At 45.3% G+C, this 23,885-nt stretch overlaps 1 protein-coding gene across 15 annotated transcripts in view; it reads right to left on the reverse strand.

The window, feature by feature from the left end:
• Positions 1-23,885, reverse strand: part of ARHGEF28 (Rho guanine nucleotide exchange factor 28) — a 183,240-nt gene that overhangs the window by 21,860 nt on the left and 137,495 nt on the right. For 13 of the 15 annotated variants that reach the window (XM_039544706.1, XM_039544704.1, XM_039544701.1 and 10 more), the window contains 10 exons: positions 23,102-23,178; positions 15,707-15,885; positions 14,651-14,739; positions 12,331-12,513; positions 9,865-9,993; positions 9,005-9,099; positions 6,269-6,307; positions 6,135-6,182; positions 2,508-2,996; positions 578-848 (listed from right to left, as the gene is read on the reverse strand). In XM_039544706.1, the coding sequence (XP_039400640.1) occupies positions 578-848; positions 2,508-2,996; positions 6,135-6,182; positions 6,269-6,307; positions 9,005-9,099; positions 9,865-9,993; positions 12,331-12,513; positions 14,651-14,739; positions 15,707-15,885; positions 23,102-23,178 (1,599 nt within the window). The remainder of the gene's footprint in view (positions 1-577; positions 849-2,507; positions 2,997-6,134; positions 6,183-6,268; positions 6,308-9,004; positions 9,100-9,864; positions 9,994-12,330; positions 12,514-14,650; positions 14,740-15,706; positions 15,886-23,101; positions 23,179-23,885) is intronic. The other 2 variants (XM_039544705.1, XM_039544707.1) reach the window with 2 other exon arrangements.

Consider the following 23,885-nt stretch of genomic DNA (forward strand, 5'->3'; position numbering starts at 1 on the left):
CAGTGGATCCTCAATGAGGTCCTGAAGCAAAGGGTGTGTTCAAGGATTACTCTAAGCACTAATCATCAGTTAGAAGTTATAAATTAAAAGCTGTTAAGACTCAGAAATTTCAAGTATTGAACAGAAAGGTTCTTGCAGTAGCCACTTGTCTGCAGCCTTGATATTTTATACAGTAACGTGAAATGCAGGTAAACCTTAGCATGTTGAAAAAAGGCCTTGATTTGGTGACACACAGGATGCAAATGAAAAACACAGGACACCTTTTGCAAAGACTGAGTTATTCATCTATTTTTGTTTCATTCCTCTGACTTCCTTTTCTCCTCTCCCGTCAGTCAGCGTAACAGAGTTGTCTCAGTAAAATCTACTGTATTAGCAACTCTTCTCACACATCATCACAATCAAACTGTGATCAAGTATCAGCCACGCGTCCATTGGCACGTACGCACCAACTCACCACTGCAATATTATTAGTGTTCATTTTTACTACAGAATTTCCTTCATTTATAAGAATAAGCCCTTTGAGAGGCGATGGATTCCTTGTTTTGTCTATTAGATACAGATTTAAGGCGTTAATTACCATTATTACAAGCATCCTTGTTGCTTTTGCAGGAGGAGGATACCTGATGGCAGGGAGCAGTAGATTTCCATAGTTCATTGGTGACTGCTGGTTGATTTTCACTAGTCCTGGTTATATCTGAACTGGTGATGTTTATCCCATATACACCATCTTGGTACACTAGAGATGGATTTGATCGGTTGAGACTGTTTAGCGACATCTGTACTAAAGCTTCATTTATGAAGAATGAATTTTCAGCACATAAGCTCTCCGATTGATTATGTCCTATTATCTGTACAAGAGAAAACAAGGAAAACATGTAGCTAACTACTTCATCTTTGCCTAACATCATAAGTCCCCTTCTACTAGCTGCCAGTAAAGGTGAAATTCATAACAAATGCCCACTTTATTCATCAGGTGCTAGGATGCACACATTAAGCCATTTGTGTTGTATAAGAATAATCAGCAAGAGTCTGCTAAATAATGTCTCAACTCCATTCATAACACAAGAAAATCAATCAATGTTTGCCAAATGGGAAATAACAAAGGGCCAGATCCAGGGAGGAGCTGAGCTTTTGCTGCTCACTTTGAAGGGGTTAAACTCTGTCCCTCTGCTCAACATTGGACCATAACACTTAGAAAGAATGAGCAGAAATGGCAAGACAACCACTCCAGTTGCAAATTCATCATAGAGGCTTTTAAAAAGTCATCACTGTCTTCTTTTCAAGCAGATCTTAAGAGTGTCATTCTTTCAACAGGCAGAGAGGGTTTGTTAATACATGAGGCCACCACTGAGACGCCTTCGGGGACAAAGACTGAATTTGAGCCATAGCAATGAGAAGCTTATAGATTTTAGTTAAAGGAATGGGAAGCAGGAACTTGATACTGGAAGCTGCCTAGCTAGCGCTGGTGTTCTTCTCTCTCCATCACAGTCTGTTAGCTTTTCTCTCACCAATTAGAACATTCAAATAGACACCCCCATCCCCTCCATAAGAGACTCTTTTTTGTCATCCCTTTTAGTAAGTGCTGCCCAGTGAGCCAAAGTGCATTGGAAACTGAAATAATCTTCAGCTGCACCAGTGCTCAGAGTGGTAAGTATACAGGTTCAGTCACATTCACACTGCTTTCACCAGGGTTAGATCAAATAGGGAGGTGAGTGGGAGGAGGCGCCCACTTGCCTCTCACTTTGAGCGCTGGCCAGTACCAAGCCTCAGCTGGGGCTGGTCAGGGACATATGTGGTTTTCTGCCAGCTTTTCGCTCTCTGGCCCCCAACTCCCAGGATTGTTGGGTGGGAGGGGGAAAGGCAATTTGGTTCCCTTCATAGCTCAGAGCAGACTCAGGGATTCTGCAAATTGTGTCAACTGACAATGGCCCCCACCAGGCTATTATACCATCAGGGTTCACTGGCCTGAAGCACAACCGCTCCTGCCTGCACCTAAGATGCTGTTTGTGAGAGAGGGTGACACAGAGGAGGTTTTATACCCAACAGGGAAAGCCCCAGCTGCTCACTTGAGCCAGCACTGTTGCAAAGGGACTGGAGCAACTGTTGAGGATCTGTCCCTTAGAAGTTTCTAGACAGTCTGAACCCCGCACATGGATATAGCCTTCCTCTGAGAAACAAGGGGGTTCTCTTGTTCCAGAAAACTAAACATTTCCCCAACTATTTAATGGGAAAGCAGAAGTGGCAGAGTAAAATGTGGACATGATGATTCTTTCTATTCCTCACGTTTATACCCGTTGGCCGTGTGTCATTCTGCAGTGCTCCCAGCCTATGGGAAACCCTTGGATGCTCCTAAAGCTAGGTCCCATACACACCAACTCAACAAGTTGCCAAATGAAGTATCAGACTTGTCTCAGAAAACACTTTCTGCAGTTTCAGCATCTTAAGTGTAGGTCACCATAATAGTATAGACTGGCTTAGGGTAAAATTATCAAAGGGAAATCATGTACCTCACTGCTCCCTGAAGATGGAAATGCTGCAGGCAGACTGCTCTGGCGGCTGTGTTTCCAGTGCCACAATATCTTTTGTTGCATCTTCACGTTGTCTCTTTCCTTTTCCACCATCCTCTGGCCCTCTCTAAGCCTTTCCACGTTCTGCTGGAACTCTTGCAGCTGAAGCTCCAGTTCTCCTCGGTTCCGGTGAAGAAGCTCTTCCTGACACAGGCAATCTCTCTCCCTCTCCTGCAGCTGATTCTCTCTTATCTCCTGCTCCCGTTGCTGCTGGTCACACTCACGGGACCAACGCTGCTGCTCCTGTTGAAACTGTTGCTGAAGTTTGTGTATATTTGCCAGTTCTTCCCTTTGTTTTTCCAAATTTCGGTATTTTTCCTGGTCTAGCAGTAGGTTTCCACGAGAACTGTGACCCCGATTGGTCCCTTCATGCTCTTGCAGTAGTATCTTATGGATCTCCACATGACTGTCCTGGATGGTTAAGGCTGCCTAGTCACCAAAACCAAATATTAATTTCCACCTGGTTTTGAATTATTTTTAATAAACATTATGTAAAAATATTACTATTTTCCTTAAGTGTCAACACTCAAGTGCTTCTTTCAAGTCTATTCATCATGAACATAAGAACAGCCATACTGGGTCAGACCAAAGGTCCATCTAGCCCAGTATCCTGTCTTCTGACAGTGGCCAATGGCAGGTGCCCCAGATAGAATGAACAGAACAGGTAATCATCAAGTGATCCATCCCCTATAGCCCATTCCCAGCTTCTGGCAAACAGAGGCTAGAGACACCATCCCTATCCTGGCTAATAGCCATTGATGGACCTATCCTCCATTAATTTATCCAGTTCCTTTCTGACCCCTGTTATAGTCTTGGCCTTCACAACATCTTCTGGCAAAGAGTTCCACAGGTTGACTGTGCGTTGTGTGAAGAAATACTTCCTTTTGTTTGTTTTAAACCTGCTGCCTATTAAAAGTACATAATTCTGTATTCATGCATGTTCTGAGAGACATTTTGTAATAAAATTAAATCATTTCACTCTTTTTCATGGAGTTTCTGGTTAGTGATGAATATTATCATCTAATTTTTATATTACAGCCATGTCCAGAAACCCAAATTAGGATCAGGGCCTCATTGTTCTAGATGCTGTATTGTAATAATAACAATAGAGAGAAAGAACTTATGCAGATAAACCTGAAATGAAGCTTTTCATCAGTAGATTTCAAAGAGCCTTATAAAAGGAGGTCAGTATCTTCAACCCCATTTTACAGATAGAGAAACTGATTCACAGAGTCACAGACTTGCCCAAGGTGGCCCAGCAGGCCACTGGCAGAGTGAGGAATAGACCCCAAGCCTCCTGAGTCCCAGTCAAGTGCTCTATCCATGAGGCCACACAATCCTTGTCCCAAAAGAGTTCACAGAGAAAAAGGATGGTTCAATGGTTAGGGGACTAGCCTAGAACTTGGGAGATCTGGCGTCAAGTCCCTGCTCCACCACAGAATTCCTGTGCGATTTTGGGCAAGTCACTTATCCTCTCTGTGCCTCAGTTCTCTCATTGTAAAATGGGGACCTACAGCGCTTCATATCTCACAGGGGTGTTGTGAGGCTAACTACATTAATGACTGTGTGGTGCTCAGCTACTACATGGATGAGATCCACATAAGTACGTAGCTGAAAAAAGCCGTGTTTATTTTGTTATAGAGTAACTTCTTCTTTCACTAAGAGCTGTACTTAAGCAGTTAAGCAACAACCTGTGTTGGGGCTGGAGCTGCTGAGGGAATCCATTCCAGCAGGAGTCACCTGAGGCTTCCAAGTGACTCCATTATAATTCCTCTAAGGTTACCGGGGAAATGCACCCCGGTGCAGTGACAGTCTTTAGTTGGGTGCAGTGTGCACTTCCCAATTTCCCTGACTCTTGCTTACTGTGTTGGCTCAGCTGCATTGCTTAGTTTGGAAGATGGGGAGGGACAAGCTTCTCTCTCCTGGCTCCTCCCTATGGCTGCTACTACAACAGAAGTAAACTATCACAGTTCTTAACATGAGGGAGTGATCATGGCTGGCCCCTGTGCAGAAATTTAAGGGGTGGCAAGATCACAGTGCCCTCACCCAGGAACATTCACCCACTCCCAGGCCCAGTCTGGGTCTACAATGGTGAAGCTGTAGAAATGATAAAGTAATTAACTATCAATTTCGTATTTTGACAAAATATTGTATTTTGAAATGTTTAGGGAAGGAAATTCTTCAGCCATTAGATAAAATAGATAGATACTCTGGCAAGTGGGAAAAGATCAGTGGCTCTGCCTGCCCATGATGCCCTAAACCTTACAATAAATGACAACAGAACTGTGCTTGTATACAGGGCCCCTCATTCAAAAGTATCAGGCCTGGTCTACATTTAAAAATTAGATCCACCTAGCTATGTCACTCAGGACTGAGATAAATTTTGAGCCCTGATTGTATCTACACTGGGGGTTTGGCAATTAGGTCAATGGAAGAATTCTTCCATCAACCTAGTTACTGCATCTTGGAGATATGGATTAACTACATCAACAGAAAAAGCTTTCCACTGATGCAGGAAGTGTCTATGGCCATGTAGACGCTTATGGAGTAGACAGCTATGCCACTGTTGTGCTTGTAAAGTAGATGTAGCCTCAGATACTTTACAAACAGTAATTAATCAGGCCTCGCAATACCACGTAGCCAAGCAATTATTAGTGCCGGTCCAAATTTTTGGACTGAAAAATTTCCCATGGGAAAAGACGGCTTTATCAAAATTAAAAATGTTCATGGGAAAAGGTGTCATTTTTAATTTTCTTTTTCCATTTTTCTTCAACAAAAAACCATTTCATTTCAAAATGTCAAAAATGTGTCATTTTGATCATAAATGTCAACATTTTGTGTTTCAAAGTTTCTGAATCAAATTTTTTCGGCACTTTTTCTTCCAGGAAATTTTTGATATTTCAACATTATGTCTTGATGTGAGATGAAAACTAATGTTGAAATATAGGATTTTTCTGTGGGATGGAAATTCCACTTTTTGACCAGTTTGGGTAATTGTACCCTGCCTGCAGTTATGTGGTTAAATAATATAGCCAAGATCATACAGCTGGCAATAGAACCTAGAAGTCCAACTCCCAGTAGGTTATGCTAAGCATTAGACAAAACTGTTCAATTACTGGCTAACCATAACACAATCTTGTTAGGAGTCAGGAATCTATTATGTAAGAGCTAGCTGTGCAATTTACATAATCTGAAGAATGTTTTAATTTAAATATCAAAATTTTCCAAAATTCTGAATGGTATCTGGAAAGGAGATAAGGTGTAATTTGACTGATTAGTTTAGATCCTCCATCTTATTTTCTCTGCAGCCCTTTGGATTGTACATGCTTCTCTTGGAAAAAGTTTTCCAAAGAAGCATTCTTCTGAGTTCTTGGAAGGAGAATATCATTGTAGCATAATATAAACCAACACATATTATATTGCTTTATTATTTAAATTATGCAATAGTAAAAGGTCAATAGAATGTAACATGGTGACAGTGTCTGAAATTAGGGCAAGATAAAGAAACTTCTTCTAAGGGGAAACATTAATAGATGTATTACTGTATGAAGTTAACAGAGTAATCACCTGTATGCTGTACAAGAGGCGGGTTAAATTCTGGATTGCTTGTACAATCTGGAAAATAAGAGAAGGATTTTCAAAACTATGAAAACTATCAAGTTTAACTAAATAATACATTCATATTTGGACTTTATACTCACCTCTGTCGGTGTGGAACGTGAGAAATTCATGCATTCAACCTACAATAAATATAAATACATATAGCTGTTATAAACTTTGAAATAGGATATTCTAGGTAATGTTTTTTCCTAGCCCAAATACTCATATTGCTAATTCATGCAATACTAAGTCAAACCTTTTTATGTGTCATGTGACAAAAGACAGGAACAGTAATCTATGAAGACTAATAATTCACCAACACCAGAAATTACTTGGAAATCACTAGCGATCCCAAGGACAACTGTAAAAACAAAAGTATTTCATCCACAATTTTAATCCCCATGTGGACAACTCCTGCAAAGAAATGATATTTCCATTAACACTTTGTTTCCTTGACAATTTTGCAAATACAGTATCCTGATTACAATATATACAATAGAGTGACTTGTGTTACTTACAGTCAGTTGTAACAGATTTCTGAAGAACTACAAACTATGTATTAATACAGCAAGAAACCACAACAGGGTTTATATTAGCAAACTAAGGTGAATGCCTTAGGTGTGTTATGAGGCATGAAGCAGAAGGGTGAGTGCATTTAGACCCCTGAAAAGTACATCAATAGCCTACTAATATGCATCCCGTCAAGGCTTGTTGCTGTTAGAGCTGGGTCATTAATTCTACATTTCATTTTTTTTCTAAGAACCTTTTTAAAATTTGGGAGTAAGGGTTTGGGCCGGGGTGGAGAAGTTACCCACAAGCCTTCCATCATGAAAAACAGCCCCTATGAGAAGGATGGGGAAAAACAAATAAAGAAGCCAAACACAATCCTTTCTAGACTACTTTGAGTATACTTGCTATGTGATTACTGTTACACTGTTTCTGGTTACCTGGAATATCTGGACTCTCTCTCACTTCTCTATGACAACAGCAGCATCTTCAACACCACTTTGTGGACCAAAACTCACTGCTGAATCTTACTTTCCATTATAAAAAGTAAATTAGGGGCCTGATTTAGTTTTGATAACCAAACAGAACAGAAAAGGAAAGGTCACAAGCTGCTGCTGAGAATGCAGCCAAGGTCGGGGGGGAAGTGGAAACATTAAACTTGATACATTTTCCCCCTCCCTTTACCTCTTCATCTTGTCTTCCCTCCCCACTGTAAACACTAACTGAAAAGCTGCTCCTTTAGTGCTGCTCAGCTCTGCAGCAGATTCCCTGCTGAAGTCCCAGTGCAGCAGGAGCACTAAAAGATGGAAGAGCTGCCGTCTCCCCTTCTGGGCAGGTTGCAGAGCTGAGCAGCACTGAAGAAGGAGCTGGGCTGCTTTGGTTAAGGTTTGGTTTGAGGCAGAGAAAGGGGGACAAGGAGGAGGGAAGGGGAAAGAGGAGGACAGGAGGGAAGGTTGGCACAGAAAGCAGGGCAGAGAGGGATTGCTGTAAAATCCTACAGCTCTTATGTTAAATGGAGAAAGAGGAGTATCTATGGGGGGAAAGGTGACCAACCATTCCCCCTTATTTATTAATTCCATATAATGGGCATGAGATGGAACTGAGATCACAGCTGGGCCTGGATGGCAGTTGACATCACTAAAACGTGCCAAATGGGCCAATCAGAACATAGCATTGGACAATCCGTGCCCATGACCATCCTCTAAGAAAGGTTTGAGAGCACTGGCTGCCCTTGAAATCCCTTGTCTCTTCTTTTGTGCATGCTTGTTCTGCCACCTCCTGGTGGCTGATTTATTACACAGCAAGAAGCTCTGGTTCCCAGCTGTTTTGCCTTGGAAGCCCAAAGTCTGCGATGGGTCTGAATGTGTCTCCTCAAACCCCAGGTGGGATTGGTGCATCTCACCTAGTTTTTGTTCTCTCTCTCTCACTTTTACCCGTCTGATCTCTTTTTTAACTTTTTGTCTTTTCCCTGCCGTTTCTAAGCATTTTTACAGCGTTGCTTTCCATGTTTAATATTTTCCCCCATCTTTCTCTCTCTCTCCCACTTTCCCCCTTTTTCTGCTTCTCTGTAAAGCTCCTAGTTTGCCCCTTCTCTCTACAGGAAGGCCTTAGTTTTCACCCAATTTTGATCCCCATTCTAACTTTCTGAAAAAGCATCTTGCTGCTGCTTGAAATGTTTCCCACATATGCTCCGTCAGGGAGAGATTTTTCAGTCCAACAGTTTGGAATTAATTGCATGAGTTGTTTAAAGAGTTAAGGGATTTTGCAATATTGGTAGTTTCTCTTATTTTGAAATTGTTCTGTTTTGTGTCCACTTAAAATTCAAAAGTGACTTGGTGTAAGAACACCAAGTCTGTTGTATATGGGAGCTGGTAGTGAGGTGAAAGTCACCCTGGTAAGGACAGCCAGCACAAGTCCTGTTTGTGCCATCAGAGATCTATGCCAAGCAGGGGCGTTCACTACCATGTGTCAGAGAGGGGAGTGGAGGGAGTCCCATTATCCTCCCAACATAGGTTGGTGTTAAGTAGCAAGTCAGGATGGATCCAGGAACCTTAACACTGCACAACTGGCACAGAGTGGCCCTGCAGCTGCTGCTCTAAGCCCACAGGCTTGTAAGGCTGCCACAGTTAGCTCCAGTGACCTTCATTTCATTTCATTTATTTGGGCTTAATAAAATGCACCCATCCAGTGCTGTGGGCACAGATACAGTCCTTAAATACCATGTTATTATTCTTTATTTATCTGCACTGCAGGAACCTCCAGTCTGGATTGCAGAGCCCGTTGGGGTGGGAGCTATACAAACACATAGGAAGATAGATCATTTACAGTACCTTATCCCCCATCAGAGAGCCTGCCACTTCATTCACGGCATGACAAATCCTGGGACTGAAGTCACAAGATTCTTCATCTCCTTTTATTTCTGTAACTAGTGATGAAAACCCAACAAAATGTGTGGGATAGACAGAAAAATGCTCAACATTACACAGTACACTCCTTTTCCGAATAGAGAAACAAACAGCACACGTGTGTTAAACCTACAGTATGCTGAAATTACAGATTTACATAAATTGTCCCCAACCCATATATAGATGCTGATGGGAAATACGACTGTGAGAGAGAAGGTGGCATTTCTTCCTTTTCTATCTCAAAAAATAAGAAATGCCCCATTTGTAAAAAAAAAAAAAAAACCAACAACACGTTATGAAATAAATATAGCTGGAACTTCACTGTATCAGTAGTTTTACAAGGTTCAGTACCAGAATTTTCAACTGGTTAAGAAGTCTACACTGTATAATAGCTCTAACAATTGGAATGTCAAGCTCTGCACGTCAGTTGATTTATAGGGCCTCTCATGAAAATCAGCAGAAATTATTTAAAAGGGAATATATGCTTGCTATGGAGTTCAACAGTAAAGACAAGATAGTGCATTTTATACATATATGAAATATTAATGTGGACCAGAGGAAGGTACACATCAAGGCAGATCTTCACCTGGTGTAAATTATCCACTGGACTTCAATGAAGCTATGCCAATGTACACCAGCTGAGGATCTGCTCTGTTGTATTTTTTTATTACTACTATATTGTTCTTTATTGAACGTAGACTGTTATGGATTGCAGAAGGCTGGGAAACATCCTGAGACAATTAGTACTGTTATCTGGGCAAGTAAAAGTGTCATGTTTTACTTACGAGTAGGAGCTTCAAATATTTCATTGGCACTAAGTGTGTGTGTCAAGCTTGGTTCTCCAGTACTCTCCTCTGATGACTGGTTTGTGTCATTTGCTTGTGATGATGTTACAGCAAAATGGAGGCTTTCAGCTGGAGAGGAAAATGTGTGTTACAGAAACCAATGAAACAAATACATTCTACATAAATAATTACAGTATTTTTGTACTGGAAAGTGATCTCCTTGGGAACTGCTGTAACATTAACCTCACAACCCAGATGTTTACAGCATCGTCAACAGCAACAGAGATGGGAAGGAAAATCAAAATTAAAAATGGGCAGAAAAAGGAGGATGTGTGTATGCTCTATTATACTTAGTTGTAAGTGACTTACCTAGGGTTCCCATGTACATTATTGTTTTTATCCTATAACCAAGAGATAATTATCTCATAAGATGCACCCTCAGAGAGGTCAGGCTCCACTATGAAAATAGATGCTGGAAAGATGTATCTCCAAGTAATACCTTCTTGGCAACTGATGAACTTACTTTGAACTTGGGGCTTTTTCACTGTGAATCTATGTATTTCTCAGTAGACAGAATGAGAACATTATACTCAGACAGTACATTTAATTAAAATATGACTTGTTTGAAATAATATTAGAAGAAAATATTCTTCCATCATGAACACCTCCAAAACATGGACAAGTTTTTTCCTATAGGATTTCACCCATCATCAGTCAGAGTTTCCTTCTTTGACAGGGTTGGATGTGGGGGGAAGCAGTAGACGTGCTACATCTTGAGTTCAGTAAGGCTTTTGACACAGACCCACATGAAATTCTCATAAGCAAACTATGAAAATGTGATCTAAATGAAATTACTATAAGGTAGGCGCACAACTGGTTGAAAAACCATACTCAAAGAGTAGTGATCAACTGTTCACTGTCAAATTGGGAGAACATATCTAGTGGGGTCCTGCAGAGGTCTGTTCTGGGTCTGGTACTATTCAACATTTCCATTGATGAGTTGGATAACAGAGTGGACCGTTTACTTATAAAATTTGTGGAGAACACTAAGATAGGAGAGGTTGCAAGCACTTGGAAAGGCGGGATTAGAATTTAAAATGACCTGGAGAAACTGGAGAATTGGTCTGAAATCAACAAGATGAAATTCAATAGACAAAAGTGCAGAGTACTATGCTTGGGAAGGAAAAATCAAATGTACAACTACAAAATGGGGAATAATTGGCTAGGCAATAGTACTGCTGAAAAAGATCTGGGATTTATAGCAGATGATAAATTGAATATGAACCAATGTGATGAAGTTGTGAAAAAAGCTAATATCGTTCTGTGGTGCATTGACTGTATGCAAGACACAGGAGGTAACTGTCCCAATCTTCTTTGCATTGGTGAGGCCTCAGCTGGGTACTGTGTCCAGCTTTGGGTACCACATTTTAAGAAAGATGTGGACAAACTGTAGAGAGCCCAGAAGAGAGCAACAAAAATGTAAAAGGGTTAGAAAATCTGACCTATGAGGAAAGGTTAAAAATTGGGCATGTTTAGTCTTGAAAAAAGCAGACTGAGGGGAGACCTAATAAGAGTTTTCAAATATGTCAAGGGCTGTTATAAAGGGGACAGTGATCGATTGTTCTCCATGTCCACTGAAGGTAGCACAAGTAGCAATGGGCTTAATCTGCAGCAAGGGAGGTTAGATATTAGTAAAAGCTTTCTAACGATAAGGGTAGTTAAGTTTGGGAATCGGCTTCCAAGGGAGGTTGTAGAATCCCCAGCATTGAAGGTTTTTATGAACAGGTTGGACCTGTCAGGAGTGGTCTAGGTTTACATGGTCTCTTTTCCAGCCCTACATTTTTATGACTCCATAAAACATGCAACCCACAGCACCACCTCCCACAGCACTAGGGTAGACATTTCTTGGAGGTCTCTTATCCAGCTATTCACATAGCTCAAACCTGCTGAGCTTTTGAGACCTTGCTAAACCATACCATAAAGCAATATGTCTGCAAACTAAGTGGTATCAATGGATTATTCACTTCAAATACCTCCCTTGGGGCCTATCTACACCATAGGAGCCGACTCCGCAGGTGCTCCAGGGCTGGAGCACCCATGGAAAAAAATTAGCGGGTGCTTAGCACCCAGCAGCAGCCAAGCTACCCTTCCCCTCCCCTCCCCAGCACCTCCTGCCTGCTAGCGGCCCGGATGATCAACTCCTCCCTCTTCCTCCTAGCGCATCCTGTGGTGTGCAGGAGGCGTTGGGAGGGAGAAGGAGGAGTGGGGACAGGGCACACTCGAGGAAGAGGGTGGAGCTGGGCAGGGGCATAGCGGGGGTGGGAAGAGTTGGGGCAGGCCTTGGGGGAAGGGGTGGGGTGGGAGCAGGGCCTGGGGCTGAGCTGGGGTTGAGCACACATGGGGAAAGTTGGAAGCTGGCATCTGTGATCTACACAGTTGCTGCTTCATTTCCTTCTAGACCCTCACCTTCCCTGAGTGCTGCTGCCAACAATGAGGAAGCCTGTGGCATTTCTCCAGAGTCAGGTTTGATAAGGAGATGTGGTTCCACATGGACATCCTCAAATCCACTCATATCTCCAAGCTCTGCGTAGATATGCAGCTTATCTTCCAAATAACTGCAGATCTGCTGGTCCTGGTTACTCAGAGATTCTATTAACCAAAATTTGGACATATTATGTTAGCAATAATGCCATTCTGTTCTGAAGGTAAAGTACACTTCCCACTCCTCCTCTTATCCATCTGCCACATTATCATTGCTAATTCAAAGCTACTACATACCTACAAACAAAGCCAAGGAGTGACACAGTCTGCATGATACTTTTTGTAAACTGAAAGGGACACAAGATTAATTCCATCCATGGTCTGCACTGATGAAAGTTGACCCAGATCCTGACAAAGTTCCCACAGTGGCAGAAAGTCTGACCGTTGAGGAATTCTAATGATGTAATCTTGCCTACATTGTGGGGCCCCTCAGCCATTTGATGCAGCCCCAAAAGTGGGCAATTCCATGAAGGAGGCCTGGCTAAGGCAGCTAGAGGAAGTGAGGATTCAGTGCATCTCTAATTAGCCTCCACCACGAAGGTCTCAGTGGAGATCTAAAGTTGTTCTCCCCATTATGACCAAATGCACCGCAGTATTCATATAGTATATATGATTGTAATCTTTGAACAAAATATGCTTTGTGAGGTATCAATAACTTGCAGGTCAATAATATCATGGTGAAATGTGTCCACCAGACAAAATCGGGGGAAGGAGGGGAGAAACCTGTTTTTCAAAGACAAAATACAAACTGGCACCTCTAGCCAGGTGTCATCAAATCTGATTGGCAATCACCCATCAAGTGGCCATTTTTTGGCAGCAAAGTGGGGGAGGGAGGGGGCAGGAATAGATCAATCTACATTTTAACAAACAACGAGACTTTTCTTTCACCACAAGACTCTTGTCTCAATCCTCACAGCAGGAAGGAACTTTATCTAGGGATAACCCTCAGGAAAATGCATTTCAAAGGCTGCCTGGACTATAAAAGTGAGGGGCAAAGAACACCCCAGATTTTCTCTCTCTCTTTCTCCCAAGAAGAGAAAGGAACCAGCGTTTGGATTTTGTGAGAGATCCTGACATGAAAATTTGATCAGCAATATTGCTGGGAACCTGTGTTAAGAATTTTACCTTGAACCAAGACTAGTTTGTTAAGTTTTAGTTACTAGAAAGCATTTTATCTTTATTCCTCTTGCAACCATTTCTGACTTTAATACCTTGTACTTGTATTCACTTAAAATCTCTCTCTTTGTAGTTAAACTTGTTTTATTCTTGAATCAAAACTTCTCCAGTGTAGTGTTTAAACTGAATTGTTTGGTAACTGCAGTTAATATAGAAAACTGTTGTACACTGACACCTTCCAGGAGCAACAGGCCAATAATATTGGAACTGTCCAGTAGAGGGCTGCACAATGCAGAACATACATATTTGAGGAAAGTTTGGGACTTGGAGTGTGTTGGGGTGACCCTGCAAGTGGTTACCAAGGCTGCTGGAAGCCAGAATGTGGCTGGTGTGTAGCTGGCAGGCTGCAGCTACACATAGGCAGTCAGTGTGACTTGCATGCTGTTTGGCTGTCTGTGAGCAACCCAGGTTTGGAGCTACAGCAGCAAAACATTGTGAGGCACCCAATGTTGCAGGGCAGGCAGTGACAACCCCTCACAGGTCTGGATTACACCCCTGGAATGTAATACTCAAATATTAGCAACTCTACCACTTGCTCTCCCCTGGAGTCAATCATCCCTGGGAGCAGCAGCAAAGATGTGCAATTTGTATCTCACCGTATCAAAAGTGCGCAGCCTAGGCCTAAATGCTGTATGTTTGGATAATATACAATGAAGTAGCGACAGATGAGTTGTTATAAAGAAATACAAATCCATGTAACTACTGAAGGTTTAGGCTATTTCGGCAAATAAAGAACTATACCTGTTCAATGCCTATTTGAAAACATCAATTTCTTTGGCTTTTTCAATACTTTTTCTTGTATTGATTTCAGTAGGTCAAAATATAAAACAGGTGGATACAATGAAATATCAAAGAAATAAATAAGTCTAGGCTCAAGTCACACACGTCAAAGCACTCCCTTGCTTTACCACTTCAGAAGTTTATCTATCAATCCAACCATCCTGAAGTCATCACTACAGTATCTGAGCACCTGTTGTACATCCCCTTATTAGTCAGTAATCCAGATTATTTTTTACACTCCTAACTCTCTGGCACTGGAATTTTAAGCGTAGCGTGAGAGGCACTGTACCTTGACATTGTTGAATTTTGGCTGCTTTGGCCTCAGCTATCCGTCTATCCTCATCAGATTCGCTAATTTTTCCTTCTTCCTCCGGGCAACTTTAATGTTGAAATGCAAACAAAGGCAGATAAAGTAAATCTGTATATATCACACATACAGAAATTTTTCAGCCATAAAAAATAAAATGCAATGTTAGCAACTTCTGCTGTAACAGAGAAGCAGACCCTCTTTTAAAATATTAAGTAGTTCAAAACTAAGCTCTGTGTTTCTCTTCACCATAGTAGGACTGCCAAAAAAAAAAAAAAAGGAAAACTACAGCTGTGCAAATATTTCATAACAGATCTTCAAACCTAGCAAATACTCAGTCCAACCTTAGTTCACTGAGATTTGCAAATTGGGCAAATATTGAGACCACACCTACTTCTGTGGGCTAATAGTATGCCTTGACCCTTCCCTCCAATGTCTTTAAGAATGACATTGGAGGGAATACCCTCATAGCTGTGGTACTGTGAAGATATTTTGGGGGATTATGAGGAGCAGACTTACCTTGTCAACTAAACTTGAGGCAGCAGGCCAGCTTGCCATCCCAAGAAGATATGAGGGAGATTTCCCAAGGACATGAGAAGGTCTGGAGGTCTACAGCACCCCAGAATATCACGAATGCCATGGGAAAGGGAATCTGAGCTGGCTTGCACATGAGGTCTCATAGGGAAAGGGGAAGGGTGTACAGCTTCCGACGGTTTATGTGAGCACCCAATTCAAAGAAAAAACTCCATTTCACCACAGAAACATATGGGTGACTCCAGTGAGTATTTGGCAATGAACTAACAGAGTAGTGGGAGCCAGATACTGACGTCAAATGAACCTGAGTCCACTTATGCCATTGCTGAATTTGGCTGTGGGGTGAAAATCCACGTGAAACAAAACCAACAAGCAAAATGGCTTGCTGAGCCCCATGCAAGCCTGAACTGACAGGCTTGGCACAGCTCTAGTGATATACAATTCCTGCCATAAGACATGCGCCTTCTTTGCATGGTAAAAAGAAATACAGACACCTTCCTGTACCTTTCCACTGCATCTTGAATCTGCCTCATCCAGTTATTGCGTTCTTCTTTAGAATTTGTATGAATCTCATACATCTCAGGCCCTGCAGATGAAGCACTAATCAGAAACATCCCTCTTTCTTCATTGGCTACCTCTCTTACTATCAGCTTCTGAAGAGAAATAACGGAAGGCTTCTGGTCCTATAGAAAATAATCACAACAAATGCAGAAGAAAAATTATCCTATTACAAAAGATAAGCATTTTTAAAAGCACAATTGTTACTTTTTCAAATTAATCTTAGTCTTGACTTTTATGGTCACACTCTAAGTGGATTTTGCCAAAGATCAGCTGGTGGGCTCAAGTTTTGAATGATCAGGCAAACAAATATTCTATCAGGTATTCCTTTCAATAGTCAAATTATGATTTATTTTACACTGTCCTTGGGATAAATTATTGGGCCAAAACTGGTGTTTATATGTTAAAAATGTGACTCTGTAGTGTCCTATAGTCTACCTGGGTTAGTAATAATGTTTCTGTCTTTTTCCCTGATGTCTAATTGCATAGGCTTGTTTAGAGTTCCTCAAGGGTAAAATTTTCAAAACCATCCAAGTGATTTAGAAGCCTAAATCCCATTGATTTTCTATGAGATTTAGGCTCCAAATTCATGTAGGTGCTTTTGAAAAATTTACCCACAAACATTTTATATATTTGACATATAATGTATTTATTACTGTATTTGCAATTAAAATAAATCTTCATTTTTTATTTACAGATTTTAAATTTACTTTTATAAAAAACTAAAAGAACCTGCTCTATTATGGACCTTCATAATCAGGTGAGACACAACTTAAAAATAATTTCTCCCCTCTTTTCTGCTCAACTCCCTCTTCCTAAAAAAGACAGTTACCTTTTCCATAACTGGTGTTCTGCAAGTAGTGTTGCTCATATCCACTCAATATGAGGTGTGTGCGTTCATCACATGCATCAGTGGTGCCAGAAGTTTTTCCCTCAGCAGAATCCGTAGGGGTGCGGCTCTGGAGTGGCGCCCACATGGCTCAGCACAAGGGGCACCGCTGACTCCCCTTGCCCTCAGTTCCTTCTTGCAGGAAACTCTGACAGTGGGGAAGGGGGCAGGCCGTGAAATGGACATGAGTGACACATCTCAAAGAATATGGAAAAGGTCATTTCTTCTTCAAGTGCCTGCTCATGTCCATTCCATTAGGTGACTCCCAGCAGTTCCTGTGGAGGCAGGTAGGAGTTCACAGCTACGTAGATTGTAATACAGCTCTGCCGAACCCAGCATCATCTCTGGCCTGCTGAGTGATGGCATAATGAGACGTGAACGTGTGGACCGAGGACCATGTCGCGGCTCTACAGATGTCCTGGATAGGGATGTGCACCAGGAAGGCCACCAAAGATGCCTGTGCTCTAGTCGAGGGGGCCCTGATGATTGGCTGCAGTGGCGGGACCTTTGTTAGCTCGTAACAGGTCTTTATGCAAGAGATGATCCAGTTGGAAATCCTCTGCAAAGAAAGCAGAAGGCCCTTCATCCTATCCACTGTAGCAATGAAGAGCTGGGTCAATTTATGGAAAGGCTTGGTATATTCTAAATAAAAGTCAAGGCCCTCTGGATGTCCAGCGTGTCCAGACACCTCTCCTTAGCAGTCTTCTGTGGCTTGGGACAGAACACAGGCAGGAACACATCCTGGCTCATATGGAAGGAAGATACCACCTTCAGTAGGAAGGCTGGGTGGGGCCGCAGCTGGACCTTGTCCTTATAAAACACTGTGTAAGGCGGTTCCGATGTCAAGGCCTTAATCTCTGAGACTCGTCTCGCCAACATCGCCACCACCAGGAAAAAGTGACCTTCCAGGACAAGTAAGAAAGGGAGCAGGAGCCCAGCGTCTCAAAAGGCAGGCCAGTGAGCCTGGAGAGGACCAGGTTAAGGTCCCACTGCGGGACAGGGGCCCGTACCTGTGGGTAAAGCCTCTCAAGGCCCCTCAGGAAGCTGACAGTCATGTTGTGAGAAAAGACCATCTGACCTTGGATCAGCTGGTGGAACGTGGAGATGGCTGCAAGGTGCACTGTAATGGAAGAATGCGCCAGACGTCGGGTCCTGAGTTGCAGTAAGTAGTCCAAGACGGACTGCACTGAACACGAGGGAGAAATGCCACACTCCAATGTCCAGCAGGAAAAACTCATCCACTTGATCAGGTAAGTTAGTCTCGTGGATGGCTTCCTACTTCTGAGGAGGAGCTGCTGGACCTCCTCCGAGCAGGTACGCTTCTCCAGGTTCAATCATGGAGCATCTACGCCAAGAGGTGTAGAGACTCCTGCTTGGGGTTTAGGAGCTGACTGTGATACTGGGACGGGGGGGTGTGTGTAAATAAATTGGAGGGTGTAGCCCTGCACTGCCATACTGAGGACCCAGCGGTCCGAAGTTATTGCCGACCACGCCGGGAGGAAAAAGGAAAGGCAGTTGCAAAAAAATTGGGAAAATAGGATCCAGGAAACAGACTGGGCACCCCCAGGCACACCCTCAAAACAACTTTTTAGCCCCTTGCTTGGAACGGGTCAAGCCCAACTGGGCAGAGGGTCGAGGTGGGTGGCTCATGTGCCCTCTGTAGCCCTTGGGACTTTTGTGCAGCAGGTCCTGCCGGGGCTGGCTCCCTTGCCCCTGGGGAAGTTGCGGTTTGAACTGCTTATGTGCCAGGCCTGGAACATAGAGCCCCAGGGTTTTTAGGGATTATGGGGAGTCCTTCAGTAGCATCAGATTCTGCTTGAAGGGCCACCCTGGCAGTGGCGGTGCCCTCATTGAGGATCACCTGGAATTCTTTCCAGGAACTTTCCAGGAGGGCATTCTCGAACTTAGCCACAGTCTGCCACATATTAAAGTCATAGCGGCCAAGGAGAGCCTGGTGGTTGGTCACCCTCAACTGTAAGCTAGACGAGGAATAATTTTTTTGTCTGAATAAGTCCAGTCTCCTGGAGTCTTTATTTTTTTGGGGTAGCTCTGGGTTGCCCCTGGCGTTACCTGTGGTTAACTGCCTTGACCACCAGGGAATTTGAGGCAGAATGGAAGTAAAGGTATTCGTGACCCTTAATTGGGACAAAGTACTTATGCTCTATCCATTTGGAAATGGAGGGCAGAGAGAAGGGGGTTTGCCACAAGGCACTGGATATCTTCAGTACCCCTTTGTGAAGGGAAAGGGCTACCCTAGCAGGGGCTGTGGAGGAGAGTACGTCAAATATGGAGTCTGCTTGCTCCTCCAACTCCTCCACCTGCAGGCCAAGGTTGGACATGACCCTCTTCAACTCATCCAGAGGAATCGGGTGAGGGGCTCCATGATAGTCTTGTCTGGTGACGACAAGGAGGAGGCCGGTACCGTGGGTTACACAACACCCATTGGTGGTCCAGAAGGCTGTTCCCCTTGGTCCACATCGACTTCCTGGGTCTTATCCCCAGGGCCTCAGGCACCAGAGGGAGTTGGGTTGTCGACGCCACAGGCCTGTCCAAGGCTCCCGATGCTGAGCATGCATGCTGGGAGGGCTGGATGAACCCCCACAGGTTCCAGGGATACCATAGGCCCGGCCACTGGGCCTCAGGCCACGGGCCAGGGTTCAGTAGCAACAATGCAGGCAGCACTGAGGGTCTGGGAGGCTGCTTCGACAATGTGGAGCCATGCCATATCCAAAGCGATTGCTGCCTGGTGACCCGGATCCACTGGATCGGCAACCGTGTGCCTGGCAATAATCACGGTCGCATCTAGAGGAGGACCAGTCCAAGCAGGACATGCGCCTCCGCGGGGACCTCGGGGACGCTCGGCAGATCTGCGATGGGAGACTGGCAATCCATGCCTCATGCTTCAAGACTGGTATTGGGATGAGGAGCAGGACTTGGAGGTATTGCGGGGGGAGGGATCTCTCTGATACGGTGACACTCGTCTCAGGGATTGTTGGCGGGGACCGCAGCTGCCGTCCTCCAATCATTCCTGGGATCTGCAATGATGTTCCGGTGACACGAAGGGCTGGTCCCAACGTTCCTGTCAGGGAGTGTGTGCCTCCGAGAGTCTGCGCTAGGTAATCGGCAAAGTCCATCTCGAATCCTGCTGCTGGTGCCCAAGGTCTGGTGACTGTAGAGGGCTCCAATGCATCTAACTCCCTAAATCCGAGGCATGACGGCTTAGAGCGGGTGAATGGTGGCGGGACATCCCCCGCGATGGGGAGTGGCACCGTTGAGGCGAGGGAGGATGGAAAGGTCCCAAGGTGGGCTTATCCCGAGGTCTGGGCACCGCCGGAGCCGGTATGGGCAGCACCAGGAACATCAGGCTCTCCTGCGCAGCCTGGAGCACTTCAAGCATCGATGGCACCTGAAGATGATGAAGGCTCGCCTCTGTCTGGACTTCCAGGCAGGCAGTACTGGGTTTATCATGGCACCAGGCCCAGAGTCAGAAGGGGCCCCAGCCAGCCCAATCCCCCGGCTGGCTAAGCCGGCCAGGAAAGCTGCCCCCACTCCTGCTCCATCCCTGCCCTGCCTCTTCCCACCCCTGCTTCACCCCAGCCCTGTCCCCACTCCGCCCCTTCACCCCCAAACCCTCTCCCCTGAGCTATGCGTCCCAGGGGACTGCAGCAGGGGTTGGGCCCGCCCAGCACTCACTGGGCAGCGGGAAGTGAAGCAACCTGGCCCCAGCCCGCTCCACCGGCTCCCAGCTGCGCCAGCAGTGAGTGCTTGGGGGCAGTTCTCCCCTCCCCAAAAGTCTTGGAGCCAGGGGAGCAGAGCGGAGTGGGCTGGGGCCAGATCACGCCAATTCCCGCCGCCCCGTGAGTGTGGGTCAGGCCTGCCCTGCACTCACCGGGCGGCAGAAAGTGGAGCAACCTGACCCCAACCTGCTCCACAGGCTCACGCTGGGGGGGGCGGTTTCACCCCTGCCCCTCAAGCCTGGGAAGGAGATAGAGTGGTGGGGAGGGACATGGGATGGGGAAGAGAAGCAAGGGTGGGGGGAAAAGAGGCAGTGGGGACAAAGGGGATGGGATGGGGAGGAGATGGGACAGTAGGGAAAGGGCATGGGATGGGAATTAGAAGGGGTTGGGGGAAACAGAGGCAGGGGGAAAGAGGCAGGGGTGAAGGAAGGGGGTGGGATGGGGAGGAGATGGAGCAGTGAGGAAGGGGCATAGGATGGGGAAGAGAAGGGAAAGGGGTAAGCAGGGGCAGGAGGGAAACTGGATCCTAGCATGCGGCATCCCCTTGGCAGAAGCTGGCCCATTGAACCCTCACCCTGACAAGCCCCACCTCCCCTGCATCTGTACCACCCCGATGAGCACCCCCAGACACGCTCCCCACTGAGCCCCAACCACCTGCACCCCCCAATGAACCCCACCTCCCCTGCACTTAGACACACACCTTCACCTGGATCCCCTGCAGAGTCCCATTGCCCCTGCACCTGGAACCCCACAATGAGCTTCTGTGCATCCAGATCTCCCACTGAGCCACCTGCACCCAGACTGCCCCACAGAGAACTCTCTTATCCCTACCTGGATCCCCTCACACTAACTCCCTCTGCACTTGGATCCTGCTGCCAGGCTGAGCCTGCTCACCTGCACCTGGTGCGCCTGGCACAGGGGGCAGGGCCCCAGGGTGTTTCTGGGGCAGGCCTGGCCTTTGCACTGTGTCAAAGTCGAGTGCAGCCTCACTGCCAAGTCCCTGTCCCGGGGTGGGGTGGGGTGGGGTGGGGGGAGGCTGCAGGGTAATCTCCCACCTCCATGCAACCAGTGGCCTGTGCTCCCCATTGCCATGTTGGAGCTTCCACATTTATTTATTGACAAATACAATTTGCAGAATTTTAAAATACCTGTATGCAGAATTTTTACCTTTTTGGTGCAGAACCCCCTCAGGAATATGGGGTGCTGCGCAGCTGTGATGCTGGGACTGTGAGGAAGATGGTGGGCAGTGGGGAAGTCTATGGGCGGGGGGTGCTGGGCGAGCAGTGTGCTGTGCAGTTGTAGGAGGCCAGTGGGGGAGGTCTCTGGGAGAGTGGGGGCTGGGCATAAAGATCTGTGGTGGAGGTCTCTAGGCGAGGGGGTGCTGGGCATAAGGGTGGGGTGCTGGGCAGGGGGGCGGTGTGGTGCGGGCCCGCCCGGAAGGGGAAGGGGCATGCTGGCAGCACAGGGCTGGGCAGGCCAGTGTGCATCTGGCAACTGCAGGTTTGTAAACAGTGCCTCCTGCTGGGCTGCACAGAGCAGGGCTGCTCCCGCCGTGCTGTGCCCCCAGCCCACCCATCACTCTGGAGACTCACCATCCCGCCCCCCTGCACCTTTCCCCATGGAGGCCCACAAATATGTTTGGCACCAGGCCCACAAAAAGTTAATCCGGGCCTGCAGGCAAGGAACAGGGTGGGCTGCATTGCTCGACGTGAGCTGAGGCTCGACTTCCTGACGGGGGAGATGAGCCACCTGGCGCTGGTCTTAACTTGCCCCCAGCCCTGTCTTTCCCCTTGTAGGGAGTCGGAGACCGTCCCCTACCAGCCTTCTTTGACTTCTTGGCTGGAGCCGTGGATGGGGATCAGTGCCGGCTTGTCAATGGCACTGGCGGGGCACTACGCACTGATGCCCCAGTGCTGGGTGCTGAGTCAGACCTTTGCTTTGGGGTCGGAGTGAGTGCCGACTCCATCAGGAGCACTTTGAGTCTGATCTCACACTCTTTCTTGGTCCTAGATTTAAAGGACTTGCAGATTCGACACTTAACACTTATGTGACCTTCACCAAGGCACCTGAGACAGCTACTATGCGGATTGCTCATGGGCAGGGGCCGTTAGCAGTGATCGCAGGGCTTAAAGCCTGGGGTCCAGGGCATGCCCCATCCCCTGCCTAAGTCCCCGAAAGGACTAACAAAACTAAGTACTGCTAAGGGCTAACTAATTCAATTATTAACTACGTACACTAACTTTACAAGAACTCTAGTTTGTACGAATGAAGCCTAAGCAACGCTAGCAAGAGCGGGGAACGTTCCGTGCACAGTCACTGGCGGCAAGAAGGAACTGAGGGTGGGGGGAGCTGACAGCGCCCCTTATATGCACCATGTAGGTGCCACTCCAGAGGGCACCAGAGTCGCTCCCCTATGGATACTACTGAGGGAAAAACTTCCGGCACTGGTGCATGTGGCGAGCACACACACCTAATATGGAATGGACATGAGCAAGCACTTGAAGAAGAACATAGACTTTAACTTTGGAAATAATCTTAGTTTTCCATATACAAATACATTTTTGCTCAGACAAGATTCCCAGCACCATAAAAAAAAACCAACAATGTTACTATCAGTATAACTGGATAACAAAACCTAGAAGAGCAGCTAACTTTTAAGAAACGCACAAATAAAATATTTAAAATATGTATTAAAAATGCTGTTTATATACTTACAACAGCTGCAAATATATATTTTTGGTCTTTTTCTTGTAAAAACAGCAGCACATCAGTTAGAAGCAGGGCTAAACTATCTTTAAAAAAAAGAGAGTGGTTTTAATGAAAGATATCACAATCAATTTCTCCTTTTAACCTGAAGACAAATCCTGATCAATGGAAACTGTTAAGAATTCTTACAGTAAACTGAGTATGAAATATCTGCATCTCATCACAGTCTGCCGAAAGCAATTTCAGGCTACCATTTTACAGCTTGTGTGAACGATGGCACTTTTAGCTGCCACCTCCCTGCAACAGAATGCTGGATCACTTGATCAGTAAGTACTAACTTGGATGGAAAAAAGGGACAAGCACCAAATTGCCAGCACTTCCTCCTGAAGTGACTAGGTGTTCTTTGGAGAAATCACATCCAAGGACAGACCCACACTAATTTATTTTCTTGTTGTTGATGTTTATGAGGCTTGATATAATCACAGCACAAGGAAATATGGGTAAAAGCATTTGTGTATTTTTTCCTAATTTATAAGTCAAACCATGAATAGATGGCTTTTAATGGGACGTTAATGGCAGCAAAAAAGAAAATTGTGTATGATTAAACACTGAAGACCAAATTCTGCACTTAGATGTACATATGTGGCTCCAGTCAAATTTGGTCCTGAGTCTTCTTCTCAAATGAAGGTGTTGCAAGTGCAGGTGAGTGTGATTTTGACACCAGGGGCCAAAATCAGACATGAAGTACTGGGTGGTGTAAATGTATATGTCAGTATGTCACGAGACAGTGTGC

Source organism: Mauremys reevesii, linkage group 6 (assembly GCF_016161935.1).
Source record: "Mauremys reevesii isolate NIE-2019 linkage group 6, ASM1616193v1, whole genome shotgun sequence".
Lineage (NCBI taxonomy): Eukaryota > Metazoa > Chordata > Testudines > Geoemydidae > Mauremys > Mauremys reevesii.